The sequence below is a fragment of the Podarcis liolepis genome (assembly GCF_965112155.1).
Source record: "Podarcis liolepis genome assembly, chromosome: 4".
NCBI lineage: Eukaryota > Metazoa > Chordata > Lepidosauria > Squamata > Lacertidae > Podarcis > Podarcis liolepis.
In genome coordinates, this window is record NC_139558.1 from 34687073 (window position 1) to 34702791 (window position 15719).

Here is a 15719-nt window from a genome sequence, read left to right on the forward strand (position 1 = left end):
AACAGGACGTCCAACCGCAGAAAGTGTCGCTTCTTCAGGCCTCCACAGGGAAATGTGGAGGCAAGCAGGCAGGGTTCTCGTCTGTTATAAATAAACTTGGCCAGCTTTATTCAAAGTATTCCACTGCAGAATGAAGTCAATATACTGTTTTCCATATTTCTAGCACCAACTTGTGTCCTGCTTTGGAATACGCTAGTCAGCTTTTCTATTGAAATTGCATATATGCCCCTGCAAAAAAAACAAATAATAAGCTGAAAGAACAGTACAGTGGTACTTCGGGTTAAGAACTTAATTTGTTCTGGAGGTCCGTTCTTAACTTGAAACTGTTCTTAACCTGAGGTACCACTTTAGCTAATGGGGCCTCCCACTGCCGCCACACGATTTCTGTTCTCACCCTGAAGCAAAGTTCTTAACCTGAGGTACTATTTCTGGGTTAGCAGAGTCTGTAACCTGAAGCGTCTGTAACCTGAAGCCTCTGTAACCCGAGGTACCACTGTAATCTGTAAGTAAGAACTGTGTTCTCGAGCAAGAAGTCTGAATAATGTTTTCTGCTGAGCAGCGTATTTGTATATGAATTTAAGAATGTAGTGGGGGAAGCCCTCAACTTCTAAATTGACTTTGTTTGCCTTTGGTAGCATTACCATGTAGCCAGATCTGATCATCTGTGCAGTATTGTGATACCATCACATTCATCATGCGATCCCTGATTGGCTGGGATTGCTTTAGGAAGGATTGGAAAAAACCCTAACCTAAAAGTCTTGCCTAAAGAAAGAAAAGGGAAGAAGAAGAAGAAGAGTTTGGATTTGATATCCCGCTTTATCACTGCCTGAAGGAGTCTCAAAGCGGCTAACATTCTCCTTTCCCTTCCTCCCCCACAACAAACACTCTGTGAGGTGAGTGAGGCTGAGAGACTTCAGAGAAATGTGACTGGCCCAAGGTCACCCAGCAGCTGCATGTGGAGGAGTGGAGACTCGAACCCCGTTCACCAGATTACGAGACTACCACTCTTAACCACTACACCACACTGGCTTCACACTGGCACACCACCACAGAAGCCCAGATGATTGGAGGGGGGGCGCTAAGGTGTCAATGGTTTCCTCAATTTTTGTCTGAACTGACTCTAAATTTTATAACCTTGAAATTATATGATATAGATAAGCCAGAATCTCATTTTTTAAAAAATAAAATGTATTGGATCATCATGCATAACACACCATGTAAAGTTCCATTTATCACATACATGCCAGTATTTTCTAAAGAATTAGTTTAGAAACAAGGTTCAAAACAAAATGCTTCACTTTATGTCAGGAATGAGTTTTTTAAGCTTACCACGGCCTTGAAGATACAAAATTATTGTTGTTATGCAATCATGCTAGCAAGCGGTATTATTGACAATACTTAAGCTCCTTAAAAGTCTTCCCTTACTCTTCCAGGGATAGACATAAAACAAGTGAATTGAAGATAAATAAATATCTATGTTGACTAGGCAGGTTGTTTAAGCAGCAAAGAATGTTCCAAGGTTCATTATAACAAAATGGAATGATGCATTAAGCATGAGCAGAGAGACTTCTGGGATCATAATAGCAAATCTACTTTTCTCTAATATCCATGGCAGCACCTTTAAGAGGTTTGGGGCTGACATTTCTTTCCTCTCCTAAAAGTACTACTTTAGACCTCAAAATCTGAGCCAGCAAGATATTAAACTTGCAGGAAAGATATGAACAGATGTCCAAGTCACCCTTATCCTTGCACACCAACCAATACATGTTTCCCCATCTTTTCTTTTCCCATTTGTACGGGTGTAGTTCTCCTGAGCCTGCTATAACAGGTAGGGTCGTTCCCTTGCCCTTCCCATTGAACTGTTCTCCGCAGAAAAGCACATGGCTGCTCATCTGAGGTGTTTGGACTCAGGCATTCATTCTGCTTGCTCTGCCCCTTCAAAGCCTCTGATCTCTAGCTAATATTCTTGTTCTTTAGGCCTTCAGCATGCATGGCTCAGAGCACTCAATCGAGTTTTGCAGATTTAGGCCATCTCAGCAACTGGCAGCCCTAGTATGTTTATTCAATAATACGGGATCGAAAATATTTTGGGGAGCAATTTGTCAGGAGCACCTTTCTGCTGCAGCATAAAGGAAACAATGCCGGTGTAGCTGCCAACTGCTCTATGTAACTAGGGCAATTGCATCTCACTGTGCTTACACAGCAATGATACAGAACAAGGAAATAGCCTGCTGCTTCCAATGCATTCATATATCCATAATGAAAATAGAAAAGCGAAGCTTAAGAAGGAAAGGTACCAACACACACAAATATTGGGCACAATACATATCATTAGCAGATACTAAGGGTTTTAATCTTCCTTCTTGATAACTGGGCTAGTGTGTGTGTGTGTGTGTGTGTGTGTGTGTGTGTGTGTGTGTATCAGCAATTAACTAAATTAAATATTAGCTGCTGCATTTATTATATCTGAATGGAGTATGGACTGTATTCCGGTTAGAGTGGCTCTGTGGGTTAAACCACAGAACCTAGGACTTGCCAATCAGAAGGTCGGCAGTTCGAATCCCCGTGATGGGGTGAGCTCCCATTGCTCGGTCCCTGCTCCTGCCAACCTAGCAGTTTGAAAGCACATCAAAGTAGATAAATAGGTACCGCTCCGAAGGGAAGGTAAACAGTGTTTCCATGCGCTGCTCTGGTTCGCCAGAAGTGGCTTAGTCATGCTGGCCACATGACCCGGAAGGTGTACGCCGGCTCCCTCGGCCAATAAAGCGAGATGAGTGCCGCAACTCCAGAGTCGGCCACGACTGGACCTAGTGGTCAGGGGTCCCTTTACCTTTACCTTTACCTTTACCACTCTTGCTGCTCAGATTAAAAATGAGGGGGTGTATTGTTTGGAACCACCCCACTATATCAAGGATGGGAAGTCTGTGGCTTTCTGAAGTGCAGGTGGGTTCTCAAGCGGCAAGACATGGTGATAACAGGACGAACCTTTATTGAACTACATAACTGGGAAACAGGGGCAAAGCAACTGCTTATATACATTCCTGAAAGCCTGGGTCACTCCCACTCCCAACGTGATTGGCTGTGAATCACGACTCAAGAGTTCAAGGGCCAACGGCAGAGGCCCAAATCCTGAAATGTTCTGTGATTAGACATCATGTATCGAATCAGGACACAGGAGCTCAGAATCTTTAGTCCAAACTCAAGCTCAGGCAAACACAGACCACTGAATGCACTTTCCAAATGCTGTTGGACTCCATGGATTGTATGTATCCAATAGGGAGTGAGCAGCATTCCACCTCCCCTTGTCTCCATGCACAACCACCACTACCCAAATCTGCTCCAAAGGGTCCCCCAACCACCTGGAGCAGATTTTTAGTGGGGGCAGCAGGGAAGAGGAGAGCAGGGCAAAGTTCTGTTGAGAGAACAGGAGCCTGTTATGCAAGCAGAAAGCCAGCATTGGACACAATCCCATCTCTCACCAGACTCAGCTATCATGGCCAATGGTCAAGGATGATGGAAGCTCCAATTACATCTGGAAGACCACAGGCCCCCCCGCCCCCATCTCTGAACTAGATGCTCGAAAACTTCCTACTACAAATGGCTGTTCACTTTGTCTTACACGTGTATCTCCTCCCTTCATGAGTTATAGATGCTTTTGTGCAAGAAAGCTAAGAAGCTGAGTTTTAAACAGAAGCATAAAGTGACAGATCACAAGATGAAATACAGACAGAACTACTTCCAAACATGAAAATCTGCAGTGAACCAGGTTTTCTAGTCACATAAACTATCATGGCTTAGAAGTGATTGCCTGCTTAGCCTCTACTGTTGCATGGACCTATAAATCTGAGCAGATTTTATCATCAGTTTCATTGGTGCAATATCCTTGAAATCAATGGCAAGATATGACACAAGATACGACACACTCCAAAATATGGAGTGTTATTTTACTCATTTGTTGAAATGGGGGGGGGGGGAGAGAATCCATTTATTGGCAATTTCCCTTAGCCCTCAAGACTGGCAAAACAAAACAATAGGTTTGGCTCATACCTCATCTTGGTTAAATTGAATTTGACATGGAAGTTGTCCAACATTTCACATTTCTCTGAGGAGGAAGCAGATCTGGACAAGCTGGGCATTTCACTTCCCAGATGGGACCTTTGCTCAAACTCAGCAGAGCTGTTTTCCCAAGAGTCATCATCTGTGGTGAAATCTGTGTTATGAACAGCCATGCATCTTAACCTGAAAAAAACCATTGACAAATATCAACACACAATGTTCCAAGATTCCATGCCATTGGTAGGATGCAAATCCTGAGACATCAAGGAACAGCAAAAAGCTGATCTCCTACCCACCCATTTTCTTCTGGGGAAACTTTCAGCAGAGGCGTCCTCTCTGTAAAGCAATTATCTTTGGATCTTGTGCTGAAGAATTTGGGCAAAGAGAAGTGATACCTAAAAAAAAACACAAGTAGTTAATTTCAATTGTAATCACCTCCACATAGCTGTACAAATGGTTTTGTTTTTTTTAACCATTGCTTGTGGTTAGTGAGTAGAGAACTTAACCATGAGTCCTGGTTTAGATGACACATAAGAATAGGGAAAACATTTGATTCGCAGTGAAAGCTAAACCTATAATTTTACTGTCTGAAACAATGCATGAAACCGAAACACAGGCATCATTCAAAATGCACAGTTCTCTTAATCTTGCAGTGCAAGTTCTCCAGGCAAGCAATGTGTACAAAAATGTATACAGTAGAATAATGTGCGCCTAGAAATGAATACACATGGGGAAATTGCTTTGCACCAAAATGCTGATAAATTTTCCAGAGAACCATTTTTTTAAAAAAGATAATGGCAAACTGATGTGAAAATGTAGAGGGCTGAACTTGTGTTTGGAAAAAATGAGGAACTAGAATTGTCAGATTTTGCCACACCTAAAAGCATACGAACCCAAATCTTAGCCCAACTCATTGCAGAGCAGCAGCCAAAAGGACTGGGGAAAAGTAGTGAGGCCGTACATTCCTGCAGTCCCAGTAAGCCATAGCTTGGTTTACTAAGTTGTGCAAACCAGGCCGTTGACCAATTAGATGCTAGACAAAGTTAATGAATTCACCTAAGGTGTGTGTTACAGCAGGCAAGCAAAATCATCTCCATTGTTCACTTTGGAACTTCTCCGGATGTTAAGTCACTTAAAGAGCACATCCCCAGACGATTATTGTCCTCAGATACAAGGAGGATGACTCGGATGAAATCAGAGGTCAGTGTCATAAGAGCTTCCCAGCAGATCAAGGTTCAAAATATTTGGACGCAGAAACATATTAACTATGCAGAGCCCAGCTCATTATTGGACCTAACTGAATTCTTATTATACATGAAACTAATCTTTCTTGCAGGCATTCAGATGCTACAAAAAGCCACCCACTGAGATATTCTCATAAAATTACCAGACATAGTTTTAAATACCTGCTTGTTCATTTCTGTTGAAATGAGGGAGCTATTGGTGCAGACACAACAGTAGAGTTGTCCAGTCACACACTGGAGAACAAGGGCGTAGCTTTTAATTTCCCAGTACAGTGAAAAGACAAGGCAGTAGCAGCTTATTCTGTCCCCAGACTTCTCCCTTACCTGCTGTGTTGCACACCTGGAATCCTGTTCACTGACAGGAGAAGAGACAATGCACAAAAGAATCACAAAAGGGAGCAGCATTTGCCTTTGTATCCTACTGCATCAGGGAATTTCAAGGAATGCGTGCTAGGGGTGTGAATTGATCAGAAAATACAGCATAGGTGCCAACTCCCCTGGGGCCAAAGCACCCACAAATTTTGGTGCCAGGGCCATGCACGCTGCATGGCACCCACAGCCCCAGGCACTCACTGTTGTGGGGCCAGGTTGGCACTCCTGTACGGACCCAAATTTGGCACTTTGCAAAGCAGCTTGCCTAGGTCAAAGGTGCTACAAAGGCTATCTGATTTGACTCACCCACCTCTTCATTTTCCCCTCCACACATTCACTATTGGGAAATTTTAGCATTTAGGGTTACAGCTTTTCCCGCTTTTGACAGAAGTATGCAGAGGGGAGGGATAGTGGCTGAAAAGAAGTGGCGAAAGAAAGAGATGGAGGAGAAGGGAGGAAAGAGGGGTAATTGAAGGGTAAGTGTGAGATGGGGGGAACAAGGAATTACCGTATTTTTCGCTCCATAGGACGCACCTGACCAAAAGACGCACCAAGTTTTTAGAGCAGGAAAACAAGGGGCGGGGGGAATCTGACTCAAATGTTGTACTAAACTATTTAAAACAGCAAAGTGGGTGGCTCCTGTCCACTTTGCTGCTTTAAAGCGAGCCACGGTATATAATGAAGAGAATGGGAAAAGGACAGACATTCCATTACAATGTAGCTGTTTTCATTATCACTGGGAAGTCAGTATTGGCAGCGGTCACATAAAATAAAATTTGAGCTTTTTATTGTTATTAATCAAGAATGTTAATAATCAGGGAGAGAAACCAGGGCTGTGCAAATGAGAAGTGCTTGGAGTATGGAGGAACAGCAAAGAGATCAAATGATGGCGCTCCAGTTCCTAAATCTGTGAAGTTTTCTCAAAACAGGCATGGTTGTTTTAAAAGGAAAATTCAAAATGGAGTGACTGAGCAAAGAACAGAGTAGGAAAAGAGGGCAGATAAATAGCTTCCATTCAATAACAAGAGAACACAATGTTTTTGTTTGGTATAGGTGGACTGTACTTGTAAGAATTTGTATAATGAATTATAGATTTGGAGTGGAATATCAGTGCCTCCTTTCAGCAATAAAGATTAGCTGCTAGGAACATGGTCCACACACAAACACACAGGATGTCTGGTTATAGTTGTGCAGTTTAAACTGTTACCGAGCGAGATGCTTGCTCGGTTTTAGCTGAGCTCACTATTACTGGTTTGTGGAGATGCTTTGCATGTACCCGGTATTTATGACTATTTCTGCAAAACTGCTACTTGAAGAAATCCCCAAACTTAATATTTTTAAACTTCAAATGGAGCTCAGAATCCAGTTAGGCAATCAAGCCTTTGCAGTTGAATTAGGAGGCACTGAGAGACAGCAATTTGCTGCTCCCCACCCCCACTGAGCATCCCAGGAGCGTGGGGCAAAGGCGCACAGCCTTCCCATTGCTTGCAAACCTTGTCAGGGGAAAGCAGAGGCTGTAGGCAGAGCAGCGTGACTCCTCCCCCACCCCAAAGAGCACCCCAGGAGCGCACAGCCTTCCCACTGCTTGCAAACCTTGTCGGGGCTTCAGGGAAAAGTGGAGGCTGCCGGCAGAGCAGCGTAGCTCCTCCTCAAAGAGCACCCCAGGAGTGTGGGGCAACAACGATTTGGCTCCATAGACCACACATTCGCTCCATAAGACACACAGACATTTTCCCTTACTTTTTAGGAGGGAAAAAGTGTGTCTTATGGAGCGAAAAATACAGTAAATGGAGCTAAGAGAAGCTGAGGAAGAGAAAAGAGAGGATACAGGAAAGGTAACGAGGGGGAGGGCAGCAGGAGGATGCTGTGCCCCCTGGCAACCCTAGAAATAGACCCCCTCCTACTTGGTCCACTGCTGCTGCAGGACCTGCAGAAGTAACACTAATAATGATCATTATTAGCATTAATATAGAGTTAATGAATACAAGCAAAAGATAAATGTCTACCTAGGGATAAACTGCCCCCTTACTTTTTTGGTACACCCCCACACTTTTACTGAAGGTGGGCTTTATTTATACATTTTTAGAATGACAAAAAATGGAGATAATATCTCACCCGGTGCTTCCTATCCATTGCTTTAAACTAAGCTGGTAAAGGTAAAGGACCCCTGGACAGTTAAGTCCAGTCAGAGGCGACTATGGGGTTGCGGTTTTAGGCTGAGGGACCTATTCAGCTGGACAAACATGCAAAACATATGAATTCAATTCTATATGCTTTACTGAATTTGTAATATATTTACCATAAAATATATTTTTAAATAATATATATATATATTTAAAAAACACCAGAAAATGTGTTCAAAACTTGGTTTCAGAATATTGATACATCTGAAGACAATTTTGATCATTGGCTTGCTGAAATTAAATAATCACCATCAGCCCTTGGTCTTGGAGAGCAGTGAGGAAGAGACTTTCCAGACTCTGCAGGGTGGGATAATGCTTTTCTTGCTTCTCCGTGTTAACATTAGCTACATGAAGCAATCTATTATTCCCCTTGGAAGAGGGGGCAAGTAGATGACTTGGTTGTTTTGTTGCTTGTCCAGTTGCGCCAGGTGTGTTTTCAAGCCCTCCTCCTCCAAATGAATCATTTGAAAAGACCTTAACGGAGCTTGCATTACAACTCCTAATATATGAAAACCATCTGATCATGAGCTGGTCATTTGCAGGCCTTATAAATTAATCCAGCATTCTTCACATGTCAGAACTCAGAAACTGCCTGAGCGTGAACAAAAACCCTAAACACAACCTCAGCACAGAGTCTTCTCCTCGGCTTTATAACATTACCTTTTAAAATGCTTATTCAACAAACTGGTTCAAGGATTCTGACAGAACATTAATCATATTCAGAGCCTTTGTTCCCTGGGAGATGGAGCCAGAGACCTTTTCGCTACACTCAGAATCGCTAGGGCTGTTGTTTGGACTGAGGGGATGGGGTAAGATTCAAGTGCCTAGGAAACACAAGCCTTGATAAAGCTCACTGACAATCTGCACAGTGTTCTGTTGACTTGAAGGGCAGCTGGATGAAACTAGAAAGCAGAGAGGAAATTCAAGAGGACTGGAAATCTTCAAAACTTTCCCACTCCATTTTAGATGAATCCTGCAGGCAGCTTGAGAACCTTATCCTACATCTGGGGTCGTGTTAAAGCTACGCAGACCAAATGGGAGACCAGGAACTTTGTCTCTCAGTCTTGGGAGTAGGGAGGGTTCCCAGCCTCTGGCAGGACCCGAAACTTTGTGTGAAGACAACTATGTATTGTCTTATGCTTATGCTTCTTTGGGAAGTTGCTGCTGTGACCATCTTTCCAGTTCTCTGGGCAGAGAGGAGGGAGGGGAGGTCTTGTCTTCTGTAGGAACTCAAACCAGCAATCTCGGGAGCATGTTTCTGGGTTGCATGTGTGCTTTTGAGGACATCCACAATACTGTGGGGGGCAGTGAAATCAGGAATAACTTTCCGACAGTAAGAGCTGTCAGTGGAATGGACTCCTTTGAGAGGTTGTTGCCTCTCCTTCAGTGGAGATTTTAAAGCAGAGGTTGGATGGCCATCAGTCTTGGGTGCTTTCGTTGAGATTCCTGCATAGCAGGGAGTTGTAGTAGATGACCCTGGAAGTCTCCTCCAACTCTATGATTCTATGAAATCACAGTCATGTCCCTGCACAGATCCTCTTGGAGCATGATGCTGGGGACCCCTCCATCGGAGGCTCAAGTTGTATATATGTGTAAATAAACCATTTATTATAAAGATACTACAGTCTCTGCTGTGCCAAAAGGAAACACAGACCCTGGGTGAACCACTTCTGGAGCTCTCAGGAATCATGCACCGCTCAGAGATTGGGAGTGGCATATAACAATAGAATTTGGTGACCATTGCACCAGCGAGTGCATCTCCTCAGTGTAACTGATGTGTAGGGTTGTTCAATAAATATTACACTGTTCGGATTACAAGTTCATCAGAGATAGGTGATTCTCTCCCTACAACTTTGTAGCAGATAAGGGGTGGGGGGTGGGAGAACATATGACAAGAAACAACCGTTAATTATAATTGTAGCTGTCACATTTAAAAGTGAGAGTATTGCCTTGTGGCATAAAATCAATCCATACTTCCTCCAGGGCAAAACACAAGGCTAAACTAGAGTTCTTTATTGTGGCTGTAACACTTGCCACTTGGGCTAAACAGACAAAGGCAAAAATCAATTCCTAATGTGAGCACGGGAAATTGCCTCATATTGAGTCAGATCACTAGTTCCATCTAGTTGTCTACACTGACCAACAGAAGTTTTTCAGTGCTTCTGACAGGAGACATTCCCCAGCCCCAGCTGATTCTGGGACATTCTGCATACAAGGCTACAGACCTTCCCCTTAAAAAACTTAACAGGGACCCATTCCGAGCCCAGTTTTATACAAACAGATATATATCCATTATCCACATGACTTTTACATGACTATATAGAACCTCCAAAGGTCTTCTGGCTGTTCCCTCACTGCGAGAAGTGAAGCTACAGGGAACCAGGCAGTGGTTCCCAGCCTGTGAAACAGCCTCCCATCAGATGTCAAGGAGATAAATGCGATACGATAATCTTTATTGTCATTGTCCCATACAGAACAACGAAATTGAAAAATCTACATAAGACATTCAAAAACCAACAAGCCTGCTATCCTAGCCATCCCAACCTGGTTATAAATAACTACACAACTTTTAGAAGACATCTGAAGGCAGCCCTGTATTGGGAAGTTTTTAATGTTTGATGTTTTATTATGTTTTTATAAGTGCTTGAAGCCACACAGAGTTGCTGGGGAAAGCCAGCCAGATGGAAGGGGTATAAATTATTATTATTATTATTATTATATTATTATTATTAGATAGGGGAAAGGTGCATAGCTAACCTGTACCGTTTCTGTACCAAAGCAAACAAGCCCATTTCATGTATGGTTTTTCTGCTTCTGTGTGACAGCAAAAATGGGGCTAACCAAGCACTTAGGTGCCCAGTGTCGATGGCTTGGTGGGTCACACATGCACTTTCAAGAAAAGTTTACAGTTGAATATCAGCCGTTGCGCTGAGGTGCATAAGGAAACTTAACAACCTCTTAAAAGATGGTTTAAAAGTTGAGCCCGATATACGCTGTTGTTGCTGTTAATAATTTGGTGCCAAGCAAAAGTTATATGCTCCTCGCAGGTGAGGCACAAGATGTTGATCTAAATCACAGGTCATTGCTTTAATGTCACCTCTGCAGTATCAGTGACACAAATCTAATTAATGTCTCTGGAAGTCATTGAAGAGTGAGCTAAAGAGGTCAGGTGGGAAGGAGACTAAGCAGCAAACTGGCTCAACACAATATTGGGAATTTATTTATAGAGTAAATGGAGAGTTGGCAAAGCAGGTGTTCAATATTACAAAATGTGCCAGCTCTAAAATATTCATAATTCACAGTCCTTTGTTCCCAATTTCACCTACCATTCACCAAAATAGCTGCTGGCATTTGTAGATGGGATATGTGCAGTGCCACCAGCTTTCCAACCATTCAATTTCCATGTTTGTTTCCCCACCCTGCCATGTTGGCTGAATTATTCGAAAACATCCCATGTACCATTCCTCACATCTGGAATGATGTGAAAGCAATGGAGCACTAAATGAAGAAATCAGATCCAAAGCAGCATTTTGATTAACTAGGCTAGGGTTTCCCAAACTTGGGTCTCCAGCTGGTTTTGGACTACAACTCCCATCAACCCTAGCTATCAGGACCAGTGGTGAGGGATGATGGGAACTGTAGTCCAAAAACAGCTGGAGACCCAAGTTTGGGAAACACTGCTTTAGAGAAAGACACAGTTCATCCAACGAACCCTCATGTTTTTTCCTTATTAGTTGTGGTTTATAAGTACCGTTATAAATAAAATTAAATGATGCAACGGTAATGCCATTTTACAGAGAGCATCGTCTGAAACTGGGGCAACTGTAAACAAAATCAGAGTTAGGTCCGAGGGAGGCCAACAACACTGGCACTCAAATCCCGCCAAAGTCCCTAAACACAGCAGATGATCCTGGGTGAGTCACCAGCTTCTGCATTATAGCCAATAAGTAGTTAAGCAAGCCAGGATTATACGTAACACAGCACAGTCGTCAATTCTAAAATGAGAAGTTGCAAAGATCAAGCTGCACTGGAAGCCACAGCCTGCCCAGGAAGCCTTTGCAGTTAGATGAATTGGAACTAGCTGTAATAATAATGCAAATGAAAAGAAATGCACTCTGCACATACTCATGTGCAGCTCTGGATCCAGAGTCTTTCCCATGACTTCACACAACTCAATTAGGTTTACATATATTTGGAAGGTGATGCTCCAAAACAAATGCAAGAATGGCTGCCTAATGCAACCTATGTGTGATGCAGGGCAGGGGAGAGGTGTTGTCTATAGATTAAACATGTAAAATGTATAAAAATTGGCCATATTTCTTGTAATGTGAGATATTCCGATTTCTAACTAAATAGACTAGAGAAAATATTTCTGGCTCTATAATCCTCTTTAAAACTGTTATACAACTATGAACAGATTTGGAATAGCAACCTTCTGGATACACATTGCCATTCAACCTGTGGTAAAAGAAACAGAAGCTCCTTAAAAGGTTTCTCTAAAGATTCGCCATTTAAAAATTTCTTTTCTTTTTTCCCTGTAAGTTTACCTAACATGTTTGGGGTATAGGTACTGCAGTTTCCAATGCACTTCATAATCCATTAAAGAAAAAAGAGTAATTAAAAAAGCAGAAACCAAACTGGGGCTAATAATAATAATAATAATAATAATAATAATAATATAAATGGGCTGCTATGTTGACTCCAGACAAGAGTCGTGAAAAGAGGGGAAAGGATACTCGTTTTAATTTAATCCAACTTCTCTGGATGAAAGAGGACAAGCTTTCAAAATCACACTCCGATTTGGCCAGCCTTAGTAGCATCCATTCTGCATTTTCTCTTGGAAATAGAAGCGAATGTAGCTATCCTGTATCATGAGGGGAAATGCCCTAGCAATGTGTAAAACACAGAGAGAGAATGAGGAGAGGGAGAGAGGGAGAGAGAGAGAGAGAGAGAGAGAGAGAGAGAGAGAGAGAGAGAGAGATCTCCTCTGGATCTTTGCTGATCCCAATCTGCATATTCCTTGCAGCGCTGATCATTAAAAAAACCCCAACATAAATACAACTAATAATTCGAAGGGAAACTGCTTTTCCAACTCTCCTCCTCCCACCCCACCTTGGCTTTACCATTCCTTTTATCAGACATATTCATTAAAATCACGTTCATGGTTTTCACTCTAAGAGGTTTACATGATGAAACAGCTGTCAATAAAACCCTAAAGAGGATTGGTGCTCACATGTCGGTGGCATGACTGAAGCGGGTGAAGTTGCTCCTATTGCTCCTATAAAGATTAATGTCTGGATCTATCTGAGGCTGCTGGTATTTTTATTTATTATTATTATTATTATTATTATTATTATTATTATTGCTATTTCTTTAGAACCTTAGGAATTGCACGTTACGTAAATCAACAATAGCGGCTGAAGTAATCATCCTAAGAATATAGAAAAGATGAATCAATTCAGGCTTGCAGATCCTTTGCTGGAGTTTTCTACTACATAGAACATTCTTCACAAGGGGCAAGAGCAATGGCTCACCTCACATGCAAGCAAAAAACAAAAAAAAAAACAATTGGGGAAATGTCTCTTTGGTGATGCTCCTGGCATCTGTTGCACAAGAACTGCAATGCAAGACCATCTAGGCATGCAGTCAGTCTCCCAACATGAGCAGCCAGATATCTTTAGGGAGGCTTGGGGGGGCACACAGCTGCAGTGAAATCCTGGAGAATACAGCTTTGCATTTCTGTTGTCGTCACAGAGAAAGAAACATAAATAGTCAGATTTTCTTCACAGAAATGAATCAAGGTTAGCAAACCTATTTGTTAGATGCGTATTTATTTGAGCGCAAAGAAGAAAAGTGGCACGCAGGGAACATATTAGGGTTGGCACACCGATGAATTAAAGCAACTGGTGTTTTATTCTCTCATATATCCTCCTGAATGCCTCTCAAATGCTCACAAAGCAAATAAATCGTCTCTGCAGAAGGCATGGAGATTTTGCTCCATTTCTCTACTTGCCAGCCCAGGTGCTACTGCCCCCAAATTCCATTGTCCCAGAGTGGCTAGCATTGTCACTGGTCACTGGTCACACCTGGCCAGTGTGGTGATCCACTGCTGTTTTTGTCACCTCATCCCAAGAAGTCAATTAGGAAGGTGACCAGAAACAGTGGGCACTGCTACTACATCCCAAACAGCACAAATAAGTCAGTGGTATGCATGGAAAGGGAGTGTGTCTCAGGAGTGGCACCTCTGCCTGAAGGGACACCCCCAAAGTCCCTAGGCCACACTTCAGCCCCTCCACAGCCTGTTGCTGACTGACTGCTGAGACCCAAAGTGGGCACAGGAAAGTCATGCCTCTTCCTCACCACCATTGCATGTTGGCCAACTTCTCATCCAACCCTTCTGCTGCCAAGTCTAAGGGGAGTAGGTCTAAAGGAAGCTGGTGAGGTCAGTAAGTGGGTGGGGGCTTTGATGAGGTCTAAGGGAAGCTGGAAAAGGTCTACAGGGAATGGAGGGGGTTGTTGAGCCGGTGTGAATAGCAGGGGGTGGCAAGGGAAGAAATCAGGGGCACAGCCCCTGGTATATGGCATGTTTGAGAGAGAGTTAGTTCTGAGCACTGCTAGGAGAATGTGTCTCTCCAGGCACTTGACTGTGACATCTCCTTAGCAATGTCACTTTCCCACTCCTTACATTGCAGGAAAATATGAAACAAAACATTCATTTATTGCTGAACCCAACAAAACACTTTTTGCTCTTGGTTTTGCCTCCCTTGAATGGCAAGGCAATGGCTCAAAATCTAGTTGTAATCCCCTTTTAAGTCTGTGTAAATCTTTTGTCAATACCACATCTTGTGGCAGTAAATTCTGTAAGTTCATTATGTATTGTGGATCCTTCTTACTAACGCAAGAAGCTGCCGTATATCAAACCAAAATGTTTGTCCATCCAGTCCAGTATTGTCTATTCTGGCTTTCCAGGCTGTGTGCCAGAGAGAGGCCTTTTCAGTCTCTTGCACCCAATCCTTTAATCTGGAGCTGCCAGGGATCAAACATGGACAGAGGCAGTCAGTAGAGAGGGGCAGCGTTGGACACCAAAATTGTGTCAGAAGTTCAAGAGGCTGATAATGATGATAGCAGCACCATTCGGTTGCCTTGTCTAAAACTGAAAAAAGGCTCAAGGGACTTAATTTTTTCTCATAAGGAAGGTGAACATTTTGTGTTCCCCCTTTTTCACATCTTTCACCTCAGGCAACAAAATGTTTGAACTCTACAGTATCATCCTTTGTGAGATGGAAGGCACTCTACATGGTTTCAGATACAGACACATCAATGTTTACTAACCCAAGTTTTCGATCCAAGTTCAAAATGCCAGCCTTCAGCAACCTGGTGTCTTTCAGCTGTTTTGAACTACAACTCCCAGCAGTCTGGTGGAAGTTCATAACTCCAAAATATCTGGAGGGTACCAGGTTTGTAAAGGCTGTAGTAAATAATAAAATAGGCAAGACTTACTAGGGAGTGGGGAAAGATGTGTGCAGTTTCCCACACACATACACAGATCCTCAGATTTTCAGATGTACTTGGCCAATTTATGAATTTCTGAGCTATGGCTCCAAGAGAATAGCTGATCTCAAAGAAGATGGTTGCTAGATCAGACAGATGTTAGTACTTCACATAGCAAGGCTTTCTCACTTTAAGACTGCATCCCACCATACATTTAAGGCACATTTCTAGCACATGGCTTCTCCCCCAGAGAATCCTGGGAATTCTAGTTTGTTAAGGGTGCTGGGATTTTTAGGACTGAATGGGTGCATCCTTAGACAGTGGTGGAGAGCCAGTGTGGTGTAGTGGTTAAGAGCAGTAGACTCATAATCTG

The 15719-nt window shown here is 42.8% G+C and overlaps 1 protein-coding gene across 4 annotated transcripts in view; it reads right to left on the reverse strand.

The window, feature by feature from the left end:
• OCA2 (OCA2 melanosomal transmembrane protein) overlaps window positions 1-15719 on the reverse strand; it is a 153793-nt gene that overhangs the window by 113997 nt on the left and 24077 nt on the right. For all 4 annotated transcript variants that reach the window (XM_083501713.1, XM_083501711.1, XM_083501714.1 and 1 more), the window contains exons 3-4: window positions 4353-4451; window positions 4048-4239 (exon numbers count right to left, since the gene is read on the reverse strand). In XM_083501713.1, coding sequence (XP_083357839.1) covers window positions 4048-4239; window positions 4353-4451 — 291 coding nt within the window. The remainder of the gene's footprint in view (window positions 1-4047; window positions 4240-4352; window positions 4452-15719) is intronic.